This window comes from Saccoglossus kowalevskii, chromosome 2 (genome assembly GCF_978046115.1).
Source record: "Saccoglossus kowalevskii chromosome 2, keSacKowa6.1, whole genome shotgun sequence".
In the NCBI taxonomy this organism is placed as follows: Eukaryota; Metazoa; Hemichordata; class Enteropneusta; family Harrimaniidae; genus Saccoglossus; species Saccoglossus kowalevskii.
The window spans coordinates 15,230,204-15,252,135 of record NC_140642.1 but is presented as its reverse complement, the minus strand read 5'-3'; the positions used below and the strand labels follow the sequence as shown (position 1 = coordinate 15,252,135).

Sequence of the window (21,932 nt, the reverse complement as noted above, 5' to 3'; positions counted from 1 at the left end):
ATCTTTCATTCAATGTCTTCATAATGACACTTGTTACATGTCCTGCTCTGCGACATTGTTTTAGATATGACTGCTTTGCATATTAATGAGTTCACATGACCATATATGGTCATCTGTTATTTTTAATCAAATCTCTTGTTCACTGTTGTCATAATAACACAGGATTCATCTTCCTAACTGCAACAGTGTTTAAGATATAATGGTTATGCATATTAATGAGTTCACATGACCATATATGGTTATCTGTTATTTTAATAAAATCTCTTGTTCACTGTTGTCATAATAACACAGGATTCATCTTCCTAACTGCAACAGTGTTTAAGATATAATGGTTATGCATATTAATGAGTTCACATGACAATATATGGTCATCTGTTATTTTAATCAAATCTCTTGTTCACTGTTGTCATAATAACACAGGATTCATCTTCCTAACTGCGACAGTGTTTTAGATATGACTGCTATGCATATTAATGAGTTCACATGACCATATATGGTTATCTGTTATTTTAATCAAATCTCTTGTTCACTGTTGTCATAATGACACAGGATTTATCTTCCTAACTGCGACAGTGTTTAAGATATAATTGTTATGCATATTAATGAGTTCACATGACCATATATGGTTATCTGTTATTTTAATCAAATCTTTTGTTCAATGTTGTCATAATAACACAGGATTCCACTTCCTAACTGCAACAGTGTTTGAGATGTGACAGTTATGCATATTAATGAGCTCACATGACCATATATGGTCATTTGTTATTTTAATCGAATCTCTTGTTCAAGTTTGTCATAATAACACAGGATTCATCATCCTAACTACAACAGTGCTTGAGTTATAACAGTTATGCATATTAATGAGGTTAGAAGCCCCCACCCCATGGGTGACCAGCCACGTGGCCTAACAGTGTGCTATTGGGGCAAAATGATGCATCTGATGACACAAATGCACATACAAAATTTGAAAGAAATCAGACTAATACAAAACATGTAGTTGCATAATTTCTATTTTCACAAAATCCAAGATGGCGGCCAAACCACGTGACTGATCAAAATAATATTATTTTTGTCGTATGCAGCTAAGGCCAGGCATGGTAAATATAAAAACATCTAGTAGATTGGTTGAATCGTCTCTGAGAAACAAATACCTAAACTTTTGGTCAATTTTGCTTAAAATCCAAAATGGCGGCCAAACCATGTGACTGATCTGAATTTTTTTTTAGGTTTCTGAAAGGGCTTGATACACAGATGCCATGAAGCAAAATTGACAATATTCCCTCAAGTGTTGCCAGAGTAAAAAACTACTTCCTGTTTAGAAGAAATCCAAAATGGTGGCCAAACCACGTGACCAATCGTAAACATTTTTTCAAACGTAAATGGGATTCATATATAGAAGCTAAATACTACATATGAGAGCATTCTGCTTGGTGGTTCTGAAGAAGAAGATTTTTTAGTAGTTTTTGCCGTTTTTAGGAAAAACAAAATGGCGGGAAAACTCACATGACCGCTAAAGTTTTTATTGCTGATATCTATTACACATGAGTTGTACTATATACCATAAAAAAATCTAGACGCCTAGACCCTCAGAAAGTGGTCAAACAGCCACTTCCGGTTTTATTTCAATCCAATATGGCTGCAAAACTAATTGCCCAATCTAAATTCTGAAAGCATATTGCACCAGTTCACATTAGGGACTATCAGTATAGAGCATTATCAGACCATTCCGTTCAGTGGTTTTCTCAAACGGCTTGACGAAAAAAGTTACGGAAGAAAGAAAGAAAGAAAGAAAGAAGAAAAAACCGGACAATAAGAATAGGGGCCTCGCCCTTCAGGCTTGGGCCCCTAAAAACCGGACAATAAGAATAGGGGCCTCGCCCTTTGGGCTTGGGCCCCTAAAAAACTGGACAATAAGAATAGGGGCCTCGCCCTTCGGGCTTGGGCCCCTAAAAAACCGGACGATAATAATAGGGGCCTCGCCCTTCAGGCTTGGGCCCCTAAAAAACCGGACAATAAGAATAGGGGCCTCGCCCTTCGGGCTTGGGCCCCTAAAGAAAAAACCGGACAATAAGAATAGGGGCCTCGCCCTTCAGGCTTGGGCCCCTAAAGAAAGAAAGAAGAAAAAACCGAACAATAAGAATAGGGGCCACGCCCTACAGGCTTGGGCCCCTAATTAAAGATATCATCACGAAATGAACAAATCTGAGAAAAGGTCTACATGTAGTATCTATACATGTAATATCAAAGCAATTGGACTTGCGATTTTTAACAAAAAGTCGAAAATATCACTTTTTACCAAAAATGACAAAAATATTCACCAAAAATAGAAAATTTGAGATTTTGACATGAAATGACTTTTTCGACAGCGGAGCTAAAAAGGGGAACATACCTTGAACAAACGAGCAACCTCTTTACTTATTTTCCCACCAGTTGGGGTTGATGCCATTTCAATAACTTCTTCATCCAGTTCTAAATAAATAAAAAATATTTTCAGCACAAAATGCAAAAAGCAACTTCAATCACTGGAACTTCTATAAAATTGAGTCGTATACCTGCCTTCAGTGGTACCGTACTCAAGTCGGAAAATAATGATTTTTTAAGGATGAGCACATACCCGAGCACCCCCTCGGAAAAGAGAACAAATTTTAATTCATGTGACAGATTGAGGGGGATATCACGTCTTTCAGAGAAAATAAAAATACAAAATTAGTTGCGTCTTCATTGACTTTTACAATAAAATAACAGAAATGGTCACAAAAAATATGCACATTTTTATAACAATATTAATTATATACCACCCAAATTATCTAGATTAAAAATGTTAGAGCCAAAATCTTTATCATTAATTATCAAAGACCAAGTTTTAAATTAAATTAGTGGCATTTTGAAAGAATAGGTGCTTTGCTGAATGCGACCCCGAATATAAAAATTATGCAAAAATGGGATGTGGGCCCTAGACCAGGCATGGGCGCTAACAGTACTTTATCAATTCACTTCTGTGTTGTTGTTTTTTATGGCTATAAAAAGTCAATTGTGCCCTATGAAATATCGTAAAGTTCTACAATTCAGTCCAAAACAATTTTTGTCATGAAAACGGGTGCCCACAACCCTTGCATAGTAAATAGCTTATGTATCACATGTAGGAACCACAATCTATAAATTAAAACTATTGTATACATAAATACATAAAGGAAGAATATTGAGAAAATGTTTATTTTTCACTAGGCGCAAAGGCAAACTCATTGGGCATTGTGCCAATTGCTTTGTAGCCTCTGAAGTTCAAGCCCTGTGATCATTATACTGTCATGTAGTGTATAGGAAAATCATGAAGTTTTGTGTCAGTGACTTTCCAAAAATTGCGTCTACAGTAATATTATCAAATAACGAAAATTCATAGTTTTGAAATTTGAGCAGTTTACAGGAATTCAATTTAAAAAATGAAAATGCACAAATGTGCCCTCAACACGAGTGTCTTTAAGGTTGTTCAATGCAGTCTTGAACATGGGTGGGTCACCCATATGTGTTGGCATAGGGCAAATCACTGAAACCCACGTATCTTTACAAATGTAGTTCCAGATGCATCGTTTCATCACGTAATTATAATTTCCCCATGTATTAACTCCATAATCCATCTAAAGTAATAGTATGTTTATCTAAAAAATTAGGTATGTACACCCTATTTTTTTCACATATGACCATGTAGCAATAATTCATAAATATAAAAAAAAATCCAAATACTTTTGTGAAACTGTATTGAGCAACCTTACAGCAAGTCTCAGAAGTATTGGGGCAGCCAATTTGCAAACTCGCTAGCGAATTGGCTAACTGCTTGGGTTTTGACTAAACAGTTGGGTTTCGAATCTTACTGGCGCCGTCTTGTGGTCACGCCCACTCTGGGCGAATCTAAATAACAGCAGGGGATGACGATTTTTTTAGCAGTTGGCTAATGTTACCCTGACGGGGTCATTTAGTTGTGAAAGTTTGTCATTTTCTTCCTGATTTGTAGGAAATTGTTTATCAACTTGTCTCTTTATTTAGTTTCAAGCAGTGTTCAAGATGGCTACCCCATATAGTAAATATCGGCGGATTAATCGCATTTATCATATTATCGCTTTACGCCAGCTGACTATGGCCATTTTCAGGCTTACCAGGCCATTTTCAGGCTTACTACTTTTACATTATCACGCCTCGTAACAAAGTAAATCATTCAGGGGAATCTAGACATGCTCCTACCAGGCTATGTAAAAGCATCTATGTTCCCTAATGCAACTTAGACTCGCTCAGAGTGGACGCAGCCATGTTTAGTCAAAACCCAAGCAGTTAGCCAATTCGCTAGCGAGTTTGCAAATTGGCTGCCCCAATACTTCTGAGACTTGCTGTAAGGGAAGTAAACAATGAAAATAACAATGTAACTTACGTTCATTTCGAACAGCTGCAAGCTGAACTTTAAGGTTTGCATTTTCTTTCTTCAGAATGTCATTATCCAATTTCATTGATTCACATCTCTGAAGAAGTGTTGAGTACTTCCTGCTCAGTTCAGAGTAATTAGTTTCATTACCAGTAGTACCCTGTTTTAAAAAATGTGCACGGGGCACCTTACCACCTTGAGTTGGTCTATCATCTTGATGTTGAGATTTGTGTGCTGGTTTTTCTCTTGGTGGAGTTAAAAGGCTTAATGATTCTTCCACCAAGTCATCACTACAAAAGTTTTGTAAAGTGTGTGGTTCATCATCATCAACATCAGTATCATTATCATCCATAGAAGTAATTAATGGGTTCTCATCAAAAACATCCACAGATGACTCTGCATAACTGCAAATAATGTACAAAATATCTTTACACTTTTGTGTCAAAGTTGAAGCCATCTGCAGAAAAAAATATGCTCTTGTGAATAATATTAAAGTCATATGAAAGAAAAGTACACACACATAGCAAAGCTGCCAGACAAGTACAGACAATGATTCAGTGCAATAATTTTTGTAAAACGTGAAGTGTGCTTTGGAAGCTGGTGATTGTATTACAATTATGTTTAGAGAGGCAGTTCAGACTTAATTGGAAAATATGTTTTTTGAGCTTCTACAACAATTGAAGACAGTCTCTTTACCTGAAGAGGCCTTGTTGTTTCATCTGCTGCAAAGCATCATCACAACTTTTTAAATTAATTGTCCTTCTCTCTTCTTTTTCTTGTTTTTTCTTCAGGGTTTCCTCTTTCTCTTTTCTTTTTAGTTCCTGCTCTGCCTTTTTCTTTTCTTGAGCTTCCACTTTTTCTTTTCTCTTTACTTCATCCACAACAGTTTTCTGTTTTTTTTCCCCAGAATCTTTACTTTGGATCACATTCTCCGACTTCTTCTTTTTGTCAGATTCATTGGTTGAAATCAGTTGTGATTTTCTTTTACCACCATTCAAGGCTCTCTCAATTACTGACTTGCGATGTAGCAAATCATCTTTGTCATCTTTAAAATAAATTCATTAGTCAAATCAGAGAAAATCATTTAAAGGCATCAATGTGACAAGAACAAGTCTCACAACACAACCCAAGTCATGAAGTTCTATTTTGATGTGCCTAACAATGACCATTTGTGGTTAGTGAAAAAAAATTATCAAAGACGAAAAAGAAAAGTCCAAATGAAAACGCATTAGGAAAAAAAACTACTATAAATTGAGACAGATTTAGAAGAAAAGGCTGACAATCTCTGGAAAAATGTCATTTTCATTCTAATTCAAGTAATTTAATTCTAGTAATGTTAAAATATGAATTGTATTTGGCATTATAGACACACAGACATATATTTTAGTTCATGCGCTTCTAATAGACAAAACATGATAAATGCCATTTCACTGATACCATTCAGTGTTTTTCCAATATATAGCTTGTGAAAAGTGAAAAAAAATATACAAACACTATAAATAAATTATTTAACTTGTGTGTTAATTACCATGCAAATTAGCAACAACCAGTGACCAAAATCCTGGGGAGAACATGCACTGACAAAGAAAGGCTATCGAATACTCACCACTTTTACCGAGAACTAAGCATTTATAATGCTTTTTATCACTGGGCCACACTGCTGTGGTAACACCTCCATTTACTGTCAGACCACTCTCTTTCACAACAAGATATTTGTTGTCTTGAGTGAACTGAACTAAGACAAAATCTGAAAAGAATTTATAATTATGACAATTAAAGTTTTAAAAATGCATAAGAATGAAAGATAAAATAAGGCAACATACATTGAAAAGTTAAACTAAATTTCCTTTGAAATACTAGATGGTAAAATAATAGTTCGACACCCCCACCCCCCAAACAAACATACTTCTGTTTATAGCATTTACGTAAAGCTGCCATTAATTTTCTCAGAACATCACAAATTCTAAAAAGTATATGGCACGTTCGTGAGTAAATATATTAATTGGGTTGATAAAATAATGAACCCTCTGTTGGTCAATAGTTGGTCGAATCATGACTCAGAGTGCATTCAATAATTCTTTTTAAAAATAGCAGATCTCTCATAAACGTAACTACATAGCAACGTACCTTCATCTCTGAGATGTGCTGGTGGTTGTCTTTTTCTTGCAACAGCCATAACATAAGTATGCAGCGAATTGTTATTCAAATGCAAGCGACTAACAATATAGACTGAATGAAAATACCGCGTATTGTAAGAGCGGGAAAAGAAAGTAAGGTCATTACATGGGGTCATTTCGTTTTCTTCGCTGTGATTGGCTGAGCGGAACCGGAATGGCGAGTTTTTTTTTGTTTTTTTTTGTTTACAAAATTGTACACACTTTCAAATTGTTTTTATAATAATCAGATAAAAAGGGAACATACATAATTAACTCAGTAGTAAATTTAAAAAGATAAAAGATTCATCCTGAGGAATTATGACGTCACGCCGCCATTTGGCATCTGTACTTTGTCACTTGCGTTTGAGAAACTAGTCTGTGAACTTGTAAACTTACTGGTTTACAAACTTTAGTTATCGTTTTTACGCGTAGTCATGGATGAACACATCGATCAGCCATCAACTAGAAAACGGGGACGTTATTTGTCGTATCTCAGTGATACATCGGTGGCACTTCCACGCTCGACTGCAAGAGTTTGGCCGAGCACTGCCCGCCGCGGCTTAACGCCGAATACGACTGTAAATACTCGCGCCAGTTTGAATGACTCTGTCGAAAGCACCATTTTTCAGGCTAGTGGTCCTTCTGATTTCGGGAATGGAGTTTGTAGTGAGCGTGTAGGATTCCCGGTCGTTAATGTGGATGATAGAAATTCTGACATTTCTTGCATATATAGCGAACGTGCAGACGAGCAATCTAGCCCGGAAATAAACACCCTTACTGACAGTGACATTGGAGAGCCAAATGCCGATAATTTCGAGAATGATTTGTTTTCCCCAGAGGGACACCAAGAACAGCATCTCTGGGAAAACTATTTGGATGACGCTCCATTGGATATAGACGACGAACCTTCGTCACTGTCCGAGTCAGATGAAAACATGCCCTTATACAGTGGCTCCCCAGTTACTGTAGGTGCCAGTATGCTCCTAATCATATCATTTGCTATTCGTCACAGTCTTAGTGGTGAAGCCCTTTCAGATCTCTTGACACTTATTCAACTACACTGCTTGTTACCCAACTTATGCCGGACAAGTTTGAAATTATTTCAGACGTTTTTCATGAGTTTGAAATCACCAATACAACGCCATTACTTTTGTCCACACTGTGGGGTGTACATAGGGAAGACGCTTATTGACCACTGTTTGGTATGTTTGAAAGACACAGTGGATAAAGGATCATCCAGCTACTTCATTATTTCGCCTCTCTTCAGTCAACTACAGAGTATTTTAGGAAGTGAGTACCTTTATTTGTTATTTTTGACCTCATCAACAACTTTAATTTTTCATGTGAATACAATTACCACGGGGCATTTTTAAATGTTAATTGTGTTGCAACTCAAAGTATGGACATTAATTTTACTGAAAACTGAATATGAAAATTTGCTATTAGTTCAGACTTTCTGCGGTCAATTAAAACTAAATTATTTACTGCCTCAATCTGTTTTTATCTAAATTTTGCAAGTACATGTAAATTCTAAATTTAAGGGTTATCATATAGGTTGAAGTTGTTTGTAATAATTTCCTGAATTATGATTCATTGAATCTGCTACAGTGTTTGTGCAATATTGATATTCATTTTACAAGCAGGATATTGTTGACCATATCTTTGGTCGTGCATAAACATATTTTGTTCAAACTGATGCATCATGTCTGTCACACAAATGTAAATAATTATTTGACCCTAATTTTGACAGTCACTAAAAACTGCTTGGGGACTTGTCATTGACAATGACTTATTTTAATTTTCAGGAGATAAAATGCTTGATAAAATGAACTACTGTAGAGAGAGAAAGAAGAGACATAGGCACAATGTGGAAGATGTTATGGATGGAATTCTATATAAGAAACATTTCACTGAGGATGGGTTTTTTCACCATTCAACTGCAGAGCAGAAAAAAACAGAATTACATCTGTCATTGCAGATGAACTTTGATGGTGTTGCTCTATTCCGGTCCTCGAAGTTCAGCATATGGCCAGTATATTATACAATAAATGAGCTTCCGCCATCTGAGAGGTAGGCTGTTTTTTCTAATCCTAGAATATTATTACTGGTGTTATACGAGGTGTACATGTATAAACAAATTATTTTGGGTATTTTTGGTCAAAACCAGGATTTGAAACTTGTATTTTCAATCTCTTCTCCAAAACAGAAACTCACAATGCTTTTAAATTAAATATACAAATATATTTGTTTTTGTTAAAATGTGTTTATCTTATACATGTAATACAGAAATTGTCATTCGCCCTCACTGTAATGTGTTTATATCTCTTGTGTTTGTGTTATTACTTAATATCTTATACTTCAAATTGCTTTAATTCTGCAAAAGACAAATTTCAGTGAAAATTTCTCTGTTGTCATTCACAAAATTTTGCCATAATATCATCAGAACAAGAAAATTGCTTGGAGTGGAAATTTAATAGTTTACAGTATTTCATTTACAGTAGAAGAGTGAAGTGAAGCTCTTTCAATCATAGGGTCACATGTGTGGTATTCAGGGCTTGAGTTGTGTGTTATCATTAATTAATAATTTTTCTATGAATAATTGCAAGACACTTGAATACAGTCTGAATTTCATTTATCTTTAGGTATCGAAGGTGTAACAAGATATTTGCTGGTATTTGGTTTGGTTTTAAGAAACCAGAATGTAAAACATTTTTGCAACCATTTGCTGTGTCCCTTAAAGAGTTGTTTACAACTGGTAAGTTACTCTTTATTTTTTTTAGCTCCACTGTCATTGAAGATGACACATTTTCCATTGCTATCTGGTGTCTGTTTGGAGGCCATCAACAATTTTCATCTTTCTCGTGAAAACCAGTAGCCTGAGTGCTTTGATGTTTAGTATGGTTTCCTCATCAATATCTTAAATCTTTTGATCAAAACCAATATTTTGGACTTAATCACGAGTTTCATTAAGTGCCAGCCATCGGCCATATGGCCGGCTACAAGCCCAAATTAGCCCTCTATTTTCATGTCTCAAATAAACGTACCAGAACGTTTATTTTTTCCCTAAAAAATTCCATGCTTAAAAAAAAAATCATGCCGTTTTCCCATTGAAATCAAAGCCAAAAGATCTCACTAAAACATCGGTAAATCTCTTCCGTTTTGTATTCACAATAAAGTTGCTGAGCTGCATTAACATATTTAAATGAGCTATGGTAATTCGAACATGTCGGCACCCTCCAGCATTTTGATTGGTTAATTAGCGATTTGACCTATCAGATGAAGAAAAACAGTTGTTTCAGGACCCATGTGCATGAAAAATATGGCTGATATCATATTGCATCAAGTGTTTACATGTGACTAAAATCATTCACTTCCGATAAAACTAAATTGAATTTTACTTGCATTTCATAACAATTCAACAAATTTATTTTTTATACGTTATTATAATCAGTACTGAGTACTACCGGTAATCAACAATTGCAACACTTTTATAACAAATAATGTTTATTAGATTTTGAAGATTTGGCCGAGGGTATGTTTATTTGGGACATGAGAGTACTTTCTGCCATAACCCCCCACCCCCACCCCACTGCCAACACAGGTCTCGCTGCAGCGCTTCTTCACACTGCCTAGAGCCTTTTTATTTTATTTGTTGGCCTTTTGTTACAGGATAATGGCCTGCTATTAAATGCATTTGTGAAACCCCTGCATAATTCTTCCCGAAACCGTTCCTCATGGTTTAAAATTTGATATACGTGACATTAATTTTCTTGAATATTTGTGGGTTTTTTTAAATTTCAGTTAGAAGCTGCAACATAAACCACAGTTGTTTATATTATTTCAATGATATTTCATTATACAGCCGACATTATCATGACATTATTGACATTATCACAAAATTAAATGTAATCTAGCTTTTATATTCAAAGCCATGTTTTTTTTTTCTTTTCAGGAATTGGTGTTTCAGTTAAAGGGAAGAAAGTCTTGGTGAAGGGCATTCTCCTCAGCTCAGTGTTTGACTCACCTGTGCGATGTATTTTCATGGAACTGAATCAGTTCAATGGGTTTTTCGGTTGCCCATTTTGTTTAACAAAGGGAGCAACTGTTAAAACAGGCCAAAAGGGCCATATGCTGGCTTATCCCTTCAACACTGATAACAGTTCCACTGGACATGACCAGCTGCGAACTCTGCTGGAAACAAGGCAGCATGCTATGGAAGCATTCACTAAATCTCAGCAAGGGAATTCTTCAGCTGTGATGGGAGTAAAAGGAGTTAGCTGGTTTTTGCATGTCCCTAAGTTTGATATGATCAATGGCATGGGTGCAGATTATATGCATTGTGTTTGCTTGGGTATAACAAAAATGTTGCTAATCCTTTGGACTGACAAAACAAATAAGGACAACCCATGGTATGTAGGAAATCAACTTGAGCTGATTGATACAAAAATTCTTAGAATTAAACCACCCCATGTAATAACACGTGCTCCAAGAAACATTTTTAATGAACTTTCTCATTGGAAGGCATCTGAATTTAGAAATTTTCTTCTTTTTTACTCCATCCCTGTGCTATGGAAAATTTTGCCAAATGAATATTTCCAACATTATTGCTTACTTGTTGAAGCTATTTTTATTCTGCTACAGTCATCTATATCACCAATGCAACTAAAGAAGGCATCAGGTTTATTAAGGCACTTTTGCTTCAAAATTTCAACACTTTATGGAGCACGCTATGAAACATCAAATGTGCATCTATTGTTGCATCTCTCTCAAAGAGTTGAATGCTTAGGTCCTCTTTGGTCCATGTCATGTTTCTACTATGAAGACTACAACGGACAGTTGCGAAATCTCTGTCATGGGACTCAAAGCATGCCGCAACAAATAGTCACAGGAGTTTCCATTCAACAGAAAATACCAGAACTAGAATTTTGTTTACCTCCTGATTCACTTCATTATGATTTCTACAAAAAACTCACTGAAAATAGAAAGATAGTTGCTTCTAAAACAACAATTTCAAATGGTGTTTGTAGTGTTGGTGGGATGGAGAAAATAAATCCCTCTAGATCTGAGGTGCAAGCTTTGAGAAGAAGCATAAGGTCTGGGGATATTCATACAGTATTCAAGTTTAAAAGAGCCCAAATTCATGGTAGTATCATTCACAGTCAAGATTATAAAGCAGTTACTCGTCGAAATAGCTATACTATTCAGTATGACGGAGATAATGGTCTTGAATATGGTCAGGTTAAATATTATGCAAAGTGTATTTTGAAATGCCCAAGCCAAGTGTTATGCGATTCTAATTGTATATGTTTGAACCCAGTATATAGAGCTATCATTAATAAGTATTCTATAAAGCATGATGTACATCTGGTACATGATGATATAAGTGGGGCTACTCTGCCACATATAATCCCAGTCATTAGAGAGAACACCTTTCCTTGTGCAATACCAATTCACAGCATCACACAGTGCTGTATATCTGTAAACTGTGGTCACAGAGAGTGCGAGTTTATTTGCCTTATACCAAACAATATTGAAAAAGAATGAGTAGTTGAGAACTTAGTTAAAATCCCAAAATCTAGTAATGAATAAATGAATTATGGCATACCCCTGTACTAGTCTTGTCTGGTTAATGTATTTGACAATAACACTGCTTCAGCAATAACATGAGTTCTGTCCACTATCAGGTCACTTGTTTCATCTTCAATTTATGTGTATTTATATCACACATTGAAAAGGCCATTTTGTTTACAGTTGTACCTACCTGTACATATATATTTTGGACGTTCAGATTTTACAAACATGAGGCTTCAATACATATGTTCACTGATCTGATTTAAATGGCTGATAGAAGTAGCATCCATTCTTTTTGAACAATTCAAAACCAAAAATTCACCATTTCTCATACGTGTAGAAGCTACATGTCCTATTTTGTGCTATTCAGCTCCGCTGTTGACTTTGTCGAGCGGAGCTTATCATTCGAGTGATTATCCGGTGTCGTTGATCATGTCAACTTTTTAAATTTTCAACTTCTTCTTGAAAACTACAATTCTTATTACTTTGATACTTGGTGCATATGTGTTTTCTTAAGACTCATTCAAATATAAACATGTTTAATATTCCATTGTTTATGCAAATTCATAGATTTTATTTTGAATAAACTGTCAATATATACATGCAAGTTAATATTGAAGGCTCTCTTTGTGAATATGCGATTTACCGGGGGGGGGGGGGGGGGGGGGGTAGTTCACTTTTAAATTGTTGATGCACATACAGTAAGTACCATGTCTGTGTCATACTGGAGGTTACAGAATATAAAAGTAGCAATCATGAATAACGTAAAAATTAAAGTGTGGAATAAATGCATTTCAAATGTATTTTTTTGTGTGTTTGAATTGGACTTTGTCATTGAGCTCACCATTGTGGGTGGATTCAGACTAAGATTGAAATAAATGTATTAAAAATGCATTTACAATGCATTGAAAAACTTCCACTCATAGTCAGTGAGTGCTATTTCGTTAGAGATTGAAAAAAACATGTTTAAAACACCTTTTTTCCCCCCAACGCATTTTTACAAAAAATATTGTGTTCAAATAAACTCATTTCAAATGTGTTTAAAAGGCATTTTGAGATTTAAATGTATTCTAAACGCATTTTCAACATGTTTAAAATGTGTTTTCTCTCTTCTGATTCGGTAAGGGATCTGTCAACAAAACAAACTATCTGTATTTTCATTTTTTTCGAGAACAATGAAACCCTGAGTATCACAAAACATTCGCACAGAAGTCAGTGACACTTATATGTCTATCTTACGGCTTAATGAGCCCTATTTCTTCAATTTAGTGGACTCGCATAGAAAACGAACGACGCTAGCAATATGGTTGGACACGCATCAAAATGAAGTCATTGGTAAATAGCATATCTAACAATAGAGTTTCCTAACCGTTCTTCTAGTAACCCTGAATGAAGACAATAAATATGTCAATAAACACAAAATAACTTAGGTTTCCATCATTATGTCAGTTAACACAGCTCCTTTCCCTTCTTTTTTAGAGACATAGATGATTCTACTTTCTGTGAACACACAATTCACTTTATAGTTCGAGTTCATGGTTTCCGACCTAGTTTGCATCTGTCATATATCCTTGTTGGTGTGAGTATATAAATGTCATCTAGCTACATATCCCATAGCATCTCCAATGTCACCAGTGTGTGTTGCATCAGATATGTACGACCTAGAAATAGTGCCGTATGCGAGTACCAAGTTGCGAGCCGCAAGTAGCAAAATATGCCATATGCTAGTGGTAAAAACGGCATATGCGAGTGGTAAAATGTATCGTTTGCTAGTAGCAAAAAAGCCCTATGCGAGGGGTAATACAAAGAGGGGAGGCAAGGGGGGTAGCTGGTACAGTTTTACGGAAAATAAAAAGGGCTTTTTACAATTTACAAGGGAAAAAAAGACGTTTTTACAGTTTACAGTGTTAAAAAAAAGGAACATTGAATGGTCCGAAGAGCTCTCCGGCTCAAATTCTCCGCCATTGCTGCGCCGTGTGTAGAGATGCACGCGCATATTACCCTCGTAATGCTCTTCATTCGGTTAGAGGGCCTTTTACGTCTTGACATTCAATTTTGTAGTGAATTGTCATCTAGTCGTTTTACAGTTTCTATAATGTAATTTCCCTGGATTATTCTTTACGATTTTTTTTATTTGGATGTAAATTCTTGTACGTACCGAGAAAAATGACACATTTTTACAGTGTACGAAAAAAATAGTTGATCGATTACGTTGTACGTCTAGCCTGTGATTACAGAATTACGGAATTTATTTTTTCAATTTACGTAGTACGAACAAAAAAATATTGCAATTACGTTGAACGAAAATAACCCTTGCCCCCCCCCCCTACAAAGGCTTGTAACGTTTGCTTATAATATAACAACGTACGTTCAATTGTGTTTTATCACAGTAAAATCAAATATTTAGCATGGTTATGAAATGATGTGTAGATGGTTGGTTGAGATTGGCATGATGCTGTATCAAAAAAGTTCGTTCAGTCGTTTGCATAGAATCGATGTCTGCTCTTCACGAAAGTGCACAGGAAACGTGAAAGCACAATAATTTAATAAACGGCCATGACCAGCCAGCACACTCCGCATAACATGTGAAAATTGTTTTTTCTTTCGGTAAAATTAGTATGAACCCGTGGTCAGCGATTAAAGAATCATAGAATTATAAGTGTAGTTAGTAACGGGTGCATGTTCACCGAAGGGTCACAGAATTCTTGTGTGACGCGCCGCCGTTTAAATGAAGACAATGGCAGGTTTCAAAAGTAGTCACACCTCGAAGAGGTGTTAAATTTGCCACAACCCAAGTGTTAACTAGCACACAATTCCATAATACATAGTACGTAATAAAGAAATAAAGTGCATGTTGAGTGGTAAGTCCGCATGTTTACGAGACGTCCCTCACACATGGAATGTATTTACACGCAACCGGGATCAAATTTGAATACTATGCATTATGGAATTGTGTGCTAGTTAACACTTGGGTTGTGGCAAATTTAACACCTCTCCGAGGTGTGACTACTTTTGAAACCTGCCATTGTCTTCATTTAAACGGCGGCGCGTCACACAAGAATTCTGTGACCCTTCGGTGAACATGCACCCGTTACTAACTACACTTATAATTCTATGATTCTTTAATCGCTGACCACGGGTTCATACTAATTTTACCGAAAGAAAAAACAATTTTCACATGTTATGCGGAGTGTGCAGGCTGGTCATGGCCGTTTATTAAATTATTGAGCTTTCACGTTTCCTGTGCAATTTCGTGAAGAGCAGACATCGATTCTATGCAAACGACTGAACGAACTTTTTTGATACAGCATCATGCCAATCTCAACCAACCATCTACACATCATTTCATAACCATGCTAAATATTTGATTTTACTGTGATAAAACACAATTGAACGTACGTTGTTATATTATAAGCAAACGTTACAAGCCTTTGTATTACCCCTCGCATAGGGCTTTTTTGCTACTAGCAAACGATACATTTTACCACTCGCATATGCCGTTTTTACCACTAGCATATGGCATATTTTGCTACTTGCGACTCGCAACTTGGTACTCGCATACGGCACTATTTCTAGGTCGTACATACCTCGTTGCATGCATGAAAACATGCTACACATCCCATAGCATCTCCAATGTCACCAGTGTGTGTGTTCCATGCATGAAAACATGCTACACATCCCATAGCATCTCCAATGTCACCAGTGTGTGTGTTCCATGCATGAAAACATGCTACACATCCCATAGCATCTCCAATGTCACCAGTGTGTGTTCCATGCATGAAAACATGCTACACATCCCATAGCATCTCCAATGTCACCAGTGTGTGTGTTCCATGCATGAAAACATGCTACACATCCCATAGCATCTCCAATGTCACCAGTGTGTGTTCCATGCATGAAAACATGCTACACATCCCATAGCATCTCCAATGTCACCAGTGTGTGTGTTCCATGCATGAAAACATGCTACACATCCCATAGCATCTCCAATGTCACCAGTGTGTGTGTTCCATGCATGAAAACATGCTACACATCCCATAGCATCTCCAATGTCACCAGTGTGTGTGTTCCATGCATGAAAACATGCTACACATCCCATAGCATCTCCAATGTCACCAGTGTGTGTGTTCCATGCATGAAAACATGCTACACATCCCATAGCATCTCCAATGTCACCAGTGTGTGTGTTCCATGCATGAAAACATGCTACACATCCCATAGCATCTCCAATGTCACCAGTGTGTGTGTTCCATGCATGAAAACATGCTACACATCCCATAGCATCTCCAATGTCACCAGTGTGTGTGTTCCATGCATGAAAACATGCTACACATCCCATAGCATCTTCAATGTCACCAGTGTGTGTTCCATGTATGAAAACATGCTACACATCCCATAGCATCTCCAATGTCACCAGTGTGTGTGTTCCATGCATGAAAACATGCTACACATCCCATAGCATCTCCAATGTCACCAGTGTGTGTTCCATGCATGAAAACATGCTACACATCCCATAGCATCTCCAATGTCACCAGTGTGTGTTCCATGCATGAAAACATGCTACACATCCCATAGCATCTCCAATGTCACCAGTGTGTGTTCCATGCATGAAAACATGCTACACATCCCATAGCATCTCCAATGTCACCAGTGTGTGTGTTCCATGCATGAAAACATGCTACACATCCCATAGCATCTCCAATGTCACCAGTGTGTGTTCCATGCATGAAAACATGCTACACATCCCATAGCATCTCCAATTTCACCAGTGTGTGTTCCATGCATGAAAACATGCTACACATCCCATAGCATCTCCAATGTCACCAGTGTGTGTTCCATGCATGAAAACATGCTACACATCCCATAGCATCTCCAATGTCACCAGTGTGTGTGTTCCATGCATGAAAACATGCTACACATCCCATAGCATCTCCAATGTCACCAGTGTGTGTGTTCCATGCATGAAAACATGCTACACATCCCATAGCATCTTCAATGTCACCAGTGTGTGTTCCATGTATGAAAACATGCTACACATCCCATAGCATCTCCAATTTCACCAGTGTGTGTTCCATGCATGAAAACATGCTACACATCCCATAGCATCTCCAATGTCACCAGTGTGTGTGTTCCATGCATGAAAACATGCTACACATCCCATAGCATCTCCAATGTCACCAGTGTGTGTGTTCCATGCATGAAAACATGCTACACATCCCATAGCATCTCCAATGTCACCAGTGTGTGTTCCATGCATGAAAACATGCTACACATCCCATAGCATCTCCAATGTCACCAGTGTGTGTGTTCCATGCATGAAAACATGCTACACATCCCATAGCATCTCCAATGTCACCAGTGTGTGTGTTCCATGCATGAAAACATGCTACACATCCCATAGCATCTCCAATGTCACCAGTGTGTGTGTTCCATGCATGAAAACATGCTACACATCCCATAGCATCTTCAATGTCACCAGTGTGTGTTCCATGTATGAAAACATGCTACACATCCCATAGCATCTCCAATTTCACCAGTGTGTGTTCCATGCATGAAAACATGCTACACATCCCATAGCATCTCCAATGTCACCAGTGTGTGTGTTCCATGCATGAAAACATGCTACACATCCCATAGCATCTCCAATGTCACCAGTGTGTGTGTTCCATGCATGAAAACATGCTACACATCCCATAGCATCTCCAATGTCACCAGTGTGTGTTCCATGCATGAAAACATGCTACACATCCCATAGCATCTCCAATGTCACCAGTGTGTGTGTTCCATGCATGAAAACATGCTACACATCCCATAGCATCTTCAATGTCGCCAGTGTGTGTTCCATGCATGAAAACATGCTACACATCCCATAGCATCTCCAATGTCACCAGTGTGTGTGTTCCATGCATGAAAACATGCTACACATCCCATAGCATCTCCAATGTCACCAGTGTGTGTTCCATGCATGAAAACATGCTACACATCCCATAGCATCTCCAATGTCACCAGTGTGTGTTCCATGCATGAAAACATGCTACACATCCCATAGCATCTCCAATGTCACCAGAGTGTGTGTTCCATGCATGAAAACATGCTACGTACACATCCCATAGCATCTCCAATGTCACCAGTGTGTGTTCCATGCATGAAAACATGCTACACATCCCATAGCATCTCCAATGTCACCAGTGTGTGTGTTCCATGCATGAAAACATGCTACACATCCCATAGCATCTCCAATGTCACCAGTGTGTGTTCCATGCATGAAAACATGCTACACATCACATAGCATCTCCAATGTCGCCAGTGTGTGTTCCATGCATGAAAACATGCTACACATCCCATAGCATCTCCAATGTCGCCAGTGTGTGTTCCATGCATGAAAACATGCAACAGTATTAGATATTAGACATTTTTACCTTAATTAATCCTTAATTTAGACAAGTTGAATGAATAAAGTAACGAATGTGAACAATGAAAATAATATATAAATATTGTTATTTGATTTTACAGGTAACTTTTGGTTTGTGTTGTAGTTATATATTAGTCTATCTGATATGTAATCGATATGTTTGGAAGCGTTTCAAGAGTAAAGTTTTAAATGTCGAAATGGAGCTGGAAGAGCTCGAACAATCACTATCTGAGTCCCGATCAGCCTCAGGTAAACTAAGCAAATTTTTCAGGTCTTTAAGTTGTTATTTATAAAATGGGTTAAATATGTAGATTTCTTGTATTCTGTTCTAGTTTTAATAAATAAGTTGTTTTCCATTTAACTAGATATGTATGATAGCAGTGATGAAGAAGTCATAGCCATTCATCATCTCATTCCATCCAGGGATAACTTCAATAAAGGTATGCTCATTTCATACTTCGTAGTTGTCTGTATCTTTGTCCATAGCCCTTTTTCAGAAGGTTAATACTCAAAATTGGCATCATGTCATGTCATTTCGTTTCACAATATGATCAAAATTGGTCAAGTAGCAGCCATTTCAATCATGAAAACAACCTAAAATAAAATGTCCTCAGACTTTCATGGTCAGATTAGTGGAAATTTTCTGCAATGGCAACATTTACAGGCATTTTTCTGTATATCTTTGTGTGTCTGTCCATTCATCCATTCATCTCGTTTTTTAGCTCTGTTGTCGACTATGTCGAGCGGAGATTATCATATGAGTGATTGTTCGGCGGCGTCAGTCGTCCATGTCAATGTTTTACTTTTTCGACTTCTTCTTGAAAACTACAAGCCTGAATGCTTTGGTACTTGGTGTATATGTACCTTGTATGTATGTACTCTCTCAGATTTGTTCATTTCATGATCATATCTTCAACTCTCTAATTTTGGTGAATATTTTTTGTAATTTTTGGTAAAAAGTGATATTTTCAACTTCTTGTTAAAAACCGAAAGTCCAATTGCTTTGATATTACATATATAGGTACTACATGTGTATCTCTCTCAGATTTGTTCATTTTGTAATGATATCTTCAATTCTCTAATTTTGGTGAATATTTTTGTCATTTTTGGTAAAAAGTGATATTTTCGACTTCTTGTTAAAAACCGCAAGTCCAATTGCTTTGATATTCCATATATAAGTACTACATGTGTATCTCTCTCAGATTTGTTCATTTTGAAATGATATCTTCCATTCTTTAACTTTGGTGAATATTTTTGTCATTTTTGGTAAAAGTGATATTTTCGACTTCTTGTTAAAAACCGCAAGTCCAATTGCTTTGATATTACATATATAGGTACTACATGTGAATCTCTCTCAGATTTGTTCATTTTGTAATGATATCTTTAATTTTCTAATTTTGGTGAATATTTTTGTCATTTTTGGTAAAAAGTGATATTTTCTTCTTGTTAAAAACCACAATAATTTATGGTTAAAAATTATATTTTTGAATTCTTGTTGAAAACAGCAAGTCCCATTGCATTGATACTATGCATATTGTTCATTTTCTAATGATATCTTCTGTTCTTTAATTGAAATGTGCATTGCTAACAGCGGAGCTATCTCAGCCGAGAGGCTGCTTGTTTATCCTACCTACCTAGTATTTTATTTTAGTTGTACTTTTCTTCCATTTTATTTCTTCAACATGAGTTATATTTTCTTTATGTTTCATCTTGTAGGAAGTACAAGTGAGTTACATGTTTCTGACAGGGGTGCTGCATCTGACTCTGCAGCGTCTCTTCACAAGAGAAATTTAAAGAAAAAATTGGAGGAACAACGGATTCATAATCTATAAAGCATCATGTTTATTTTTTATTCCCATATTTGTTACATTCCAGAGTTGAACTTGAAATAAAATGAATTGTGTTGTTTTATATTTTTTTTGCATATATAATTTAATTGAGGTACATGCGCTTATCCTGTCTTCCCTGCAAAATCATTGCATGTTGGTAAATACAAGGAACATTGTACATTTCCATCATTTTTCCCAGCTCCAGGAAGGGCCATTAATTAGTCCCTGTTGGGACATAGTCCGAAAACTCACACACATGATCCAATTCAAGAAGACAGAATGGTGGCCATTTAATGCTAAGTCATCAAAATCAATCACTGGACCTCGGTTGTGCATTGAACATAATAGGTCCTTGATGTTCATCTTTTTTTTCATATCGAATTGAAAATGGCCGAATAGTGACCATTTTGTTTTACCAAATGCATCTTTGACATGCTTTGACTGATCACATTCAAACTTAACACATACATAACGCATAAAATCATACATGATACATATTTGTTTCATAGTCCAATTCAAGATGGCTGAATGGTTGCCATTTTAGTGCTAAAAATTCATCAAAATCAAGTACCGGTATTTTCGCCATTTCAGAACCGGATCTCAGTCGTGCATGGGCATAATTCATTCAAACTTGTTATGTTCTTTAATCATAATCGATGCACATCATTTTATTCCTAGATTTGATTCAAAATGGCTGACTGATGACCATTTTGTTTATCAATAAATACTGTTTTGGGATTCATATTGCTAACATGGCTGGGCTGATCATGTTCTAACATCATGCAACACATTTGCACATACATTTATTTAAGAATCTGATTCAAGAAAGTTAATCATCATGTTCGTGCTGGAAATGAATTATGATTGCCATGGGCAGAATAACGGAAAGAATCACACAAATAAACTGGCTCCACTTTGTATCATGGCTGTCATATGAATGTAAATAATTATTTGACGCTAATGTTGACAGTCACTAAAAACTGAACAATGACTTGTTTTATAATAAATATGAGAGCTATCCATTTATTGGCTTTACTGAATTTTAGTGTCTACTGTGCTGCTACAAGTGATTTGCCAGTTTGATTTTCCACATCAACAGTCTACATCAGACTTTTTCTTCAGGCATCGTTTGGTTGATGCCTTGTTTCCTACATGCTGGTTATTACCAGTGTGTGTAAACAACCCTGAGGTTACGGTGTTGGTGCAAGCTTATTCTTTGGTGCAAGCTTATTAGACTAGTACAGCCATTTCTAAGGTTGCATCAGAGGAATCGATATACCATTTCAGGGTATTTCGTTCAATTCTGAACTCCTGTATGCAAAGCACACAATGGGAGTCTTTGCAGTTTGTGTGTCCGTCCGCACATCTGTCCCACTGATCTCATGAAAGTGGTAGATAAGACAAAAGCAAGGAACATCTTCTATTACCTGTATGTAGACGATTGGTTTCTGCATCATCCATCAATGGTGATCCTGTTTGAACACCTTCAATACACTTTGGCATCCTGGCAATCACTGGGGTTTGTAACAAGTGGAAATCTCAGTTAGAGATAACTT

The 21,932-nt window shown here is 36.6% G+C and overlaps 3 protein-coding genes across 3 annotated transcripts in view; 2 read left to right on the top strand and 1 right to left on the bottom strand.

The window, feature by feature from the left end:
* LOC102808649 (cation channel sperm-associated auxiliary subunit gamma-like) overlaps positions 1 to 20,458 on the top strand; it is a 59,133-nt gene extending 38,675 nt beyond the window's left edge. Inside the window, exons 20-23 of the mRNA XM_078011821.1 lie at positions 13,615 to 13,714; positions 18,649 to 18,796; positions 18,913 to 18,987; positions 20,264 to 20,458. Of these exons, the coding sequence (XP_077867947.1) occupies positions 13,615 to 13,714; positions 18,649 to 18,796; positions 18,913 to 18,987; positions 20,264 to 20,379 (439 nt within the window). The 3' untranslated portion in view covers positions 20,380 to 20,458. The remainder of the gene's footprint in view (positions 1 to 13,614; positions 13,715 to 18,648; positions 18,797 to 18,912; positions 18,988 to 20,263) is intronic.
* Positions 1,623 to 6,720, bottom strand: LOC146748231 (uncharacterized). Its single transcript, XM_085495881.1, has 6 exons — positions 6,536 to 6,720; positions 6,015 to 6,155; positions 5,105 to 5,453; positions 4,418 to 4,812; positions 2,390 to 2,469; positions 1,623 to 1,664 (listed from the first exon to the last, which is right to left on the bottom strand). The coding sequence occupies exons 1-6, from the start codon at positions 6,699 to 6,701 to the stop codon at positions 1,623 to 1,625; spliced, it is 1,173 nt and encodes a 390-aa protein (XP_085352007.1). The 5' UTR covers positions 6,702 to 6,720.
* On the top strand, positions 8,376 to 12,747 carry LOC102800872 (uncharacterized). Its single transcript, XM_085492002.1, has 3 exons — positions 8,376 to 8,634; positions 9,207 to 9,319; positions 10,517 to 12,747. Exons 1-3 carry the CDS (start codon positions 8,378 to 8,380, stop codon positions 12,106 to 12,108), a joined length of 1,962 nt encoding a protein of 653 aa, XP_085348128.1. The 5' UTR covers positions 8,376 to 8,377; the 3' UTR covers positions 12,109 to 12,747.
* Positions 20,459 to 21,932: the final 1,474 nt, after the last annotated feature.